Here is a 3,134-nt window from a genome sequence, read left to right as displayed (position 1 = left end):
CTACCATACTAGCAGTAGATCAGCTTAATCAAATATGATTTTGTAATCAGCTCACCCATGTGGTTATGTTATATGGTCTTATTTTAAGCTGCCAATGTTATTATTTTTGAAGTCTCTGTGGTTAGCATAGCACGGTGATCTGATTCCGGTAATTAGGTCTGGCCGACACTTTCTGGTTGGACACATCTGTGGAAGCATCCAGTTGTGAGAGCCTGTTGCAGTCAGTTAAGCTGAAGATTTTTTTTGCAAATTTAAGCTGAAGAATTTGGTTCGATAAGCGAGAGTATAATACTGGTCCATTTGGAACACTGTAAAAGGGAGTGTCGGCGTAACTGTCCATTCAGGTGAAGATATTCAGTTAGGTTCGAATCAGTATCCAATGACGATCAAGTCAATTGCATCTGAAGTTTTTATGGTCTGAGCTGGATTCCTTGAAGCTGCTGGCGAAGATGCAGAGTAAGTTACGCTGCAAGTTGCACCGAGATGCATGTTAGCTGGTAAATAGAAATGATAAAAAGATGATCCAGATCCTTGTAAATAAAGTTTAGTGCAATGTAACTAGGTTCACGTGCTCACTTTTGTCAGTTGGCACTTGGCAGTTCAAAACGTACGAACCCAGGCTATAAACATTCTGTTCAGATGTACCCAGAGTCACTTGCAGCTCATTAGTACCAAACGCACTGCTGAACTCTTCGAGAAACAAGAGCACGGACAAATATTTGAATAAAGTAAATAAACTGTAAATGTATCAGATGATTTTTATTCCACGAATTACAAGTTTAGTTAGTGGCTTCCCACCAAACTCAAACAATAATCAACTCGCCCAAATCAGGATCAGTTTCTTATTTTTCAGTTACACCACACGGCCACATCACACACCATAGAACCAATCCAATGCCCGTATGTCTAATTACGCAGTCAAATCAAATCCATTTTGGCTTCAGCTTCATTTCTTCCTCGTCTCCGGCCAGGCCAGGAGCTCCGGTCAGTTCATGTCGAGCATTCCCTGGTGGAAGGCGGCGACGCGGTCGGGCGTCACACACTGGGTGATGAGCCGTGCCCCTGGCTTGTGTGCCCACGGCTTCACCAGTATACACGTGGCAATGTAGTCCAGGTTCGTCAGTGGCACGACGTGCGCCGGCGGCCCCCAACCGTAGTCGACCTCGGCGAACCCGAGCCGCGACCAGTCCGACACGAGCAGCGTCCGGTAGTCCGACGTGATCTGGTACGGGTCCTTGCCGCCATTGGCACCGGCCTCCCCCGTAGCCCACCGCGTGAACTCCGCTGGCATCCGCCTCTTCCCGTCCTTAATGATCTTCACCACGTCCGGGATCGACGAGCCGGCCACCTTGCCGGCGGGCGCCGTGACGCGCATGATATAGTAGCAGTTACCGTAGAACCCTGCGCCGGCGCGCGGGAGGGAGGCGTGCAGGAGCGGGCGCGCGTTCATGGCGAAGCAGAGGTGGACGTCGGAGTCCGGCTCAAACCCCGCTGCGCGTGTGCGGCTCTGCCATGCCTTGGCCACAAGCACCTCGAACGCCGAGCACCACGAGCCTCCGTGCGCGCCGTTGTTGTACTGGGCCTTGTAGTGGCCGATGTAGTCGGCCGAGATGTCCATGGCGAGGTACTCCAGGTGTTTGGCGCCCGCGGGGCTTGGCAGACTGCCGATGACGGCGGTGGCCGGGTTCGGTATGGCGTCGCGGCCCCACTGTGGCTGTACCGCCAAGCTTTCCACGCTAAGGCCGCGGGCGAGGTCCCCGACAGCGGCCATGAACTGCGCAGCGCCGGGGCCGTCGGCGACGGCGTGGCTGAAGCGGAAACCGACGACGAAGCCGCCGCAGGCGAAGGTGGTGACCTGGACGAGCAGGACGAGCCTGCGCTCGTCTTTCTCATCGGCGGGCGTTGGCGGGAGCAGCTCGTCCTTGGCGATCATCATCGGGTGCTCGAGGTACTCCACGTCCTCGAGCCCGCATGCGGCGGCGGCCTCGGTGAACCAGACGCCGCTGCCGTCGCCGCCGCAGTCCACCTGCAGCAGGCCGCCATCGTCCGTGAACCCTAGGCGGCCGGCGAGAGGGTAGTACTGGACCAGGGCCTGCGCCAGCGCCCGCTCGATGGTGCTCGCCGGGCCGGCACCGTTGACGTCACGGTCAGGGGACGGCTTGAAGACGTGCAGCGACTCGATGAGCGCCATCTGGGTCGGGTAGCGGTCGAGCCAGGACAGGCGGAGCGGGCCGGCCGGCGTCGGCTCTGCCGGGATGACCAGGCGCTGCGCCAGCCGCTCGACGGACTTGGCTGCCGCCATTGGGAACAAGAACGAAATGGAGTTGGTAAAATGTAAGATAGGACGAATTGATCGGTGGACGGAGACAGTCTTGGCCGCTGCTCTCTTGCTTAGCTTGGGTGGAGGATTTGGTGTGTGGGTTGCTTGACTTTGCAGGGAAGGGAGGAGCGCGTGGTATTTATAGGTCTCCGGGAGGATGACGAGGATAGCAGTCGGATGGAAGCAGACGGAGAATTGTGCTCTGTTCTGGTGAGGAGGAGGTCCTACGCGATATGAATGAACGTCGGGCTCAAAAGGTGGTGGAATGGCGCTTTCCTCACTCTATCCAGCTCCAATCCCAACCCCGTGCTGCAACTCGCCAACTAATGACAGCAGCAGCTCCTACTCTGAAGTTTCTTCTCTTGCCCTAACCAACTCCACGGTTGTCTCTATAGGTGACTAATTGACTTCTTTTTCTGAAAAATGTACGGAGGACCAGTGATTTACCCTTTTAATGTCATTTTTAATCTTGCAGCACCAAGATTTTCTCTTCGAAATATTCACCTTGTGTTGCTGTGTTTGGGGGCTATGCAACTCTATCGTGCACGCTAAGTCACGTGCATGCTACAGCTAGCCATTCATTTTGGGTCATTGGTTTTAAGATTAGGACAAATAGAAATATTTCAAATGCACATATGGTACTGATAACTCTCGCTCTCATTCAGTTCTTTCTCAATTCTAGATTTAGAAGTTATATAAGTCAGAATGATTATCAAAATAAAAATTTGTTTAAATATGTGTATTTATTTCAACTAAATATTTTAAACAAGCCCAAAAAAATTAAAATAAATTAAAATGAATTCTGAAACATATA

General features: G+C 52.7%; 1 protein-coding gene across 1 annotated transcript; it reads right to left on the bottom strand.

Moving 5' to 3' along the window:
• Window positions 1-819: 819 nt before the first annotated feature.
• LOC124667734 (acyl transferase 7-like) lies at window positions 820-2,413 on the bottom strand. The gene has a single exon (XM_047204988.1). It carries the CDS (start codon window positions 2,300-2,302, stop codon window positions 986-988), a length of 1,317 nt encoding a protein of 438 aa, XP_047060944.1. The 5' UTR covers window positions 2,303-2,413; the 3' UTR covers window positions 820-985.
• Between the last annotated feature and the right edge of the window lie 721 nt (window positions 2,414-3,134).

Source organism: Lolium rigidum, chromosome 6, assembly GCF_022539505.1.
Source record: "Lolium rigidum isolate FL_2022 chromosome 6, APGP_CSIRO_Lrig_0.1, whole genome shotgun sequence".
Taxonomy (NCBI): Eukaryota; Viridiplantae; Streptophyta; class Magnoliopsida; order Poales; family Poaceae; genus Lolium; species Lolium rigidum.
This window is presented reverse-complemented; position numbering and strand designations above follow the sequence as displayed.

What these genes read in the sequence shown, in the direction of transcription:
- LOC124667734 (XM_047204988.1), bottom strand. Translation starts at nt 2,302, where the DNA reads ATGGCGGCAGCCAAGTCCGTCGAGCGGCTGGCGCAGCGCCTGGTCATC.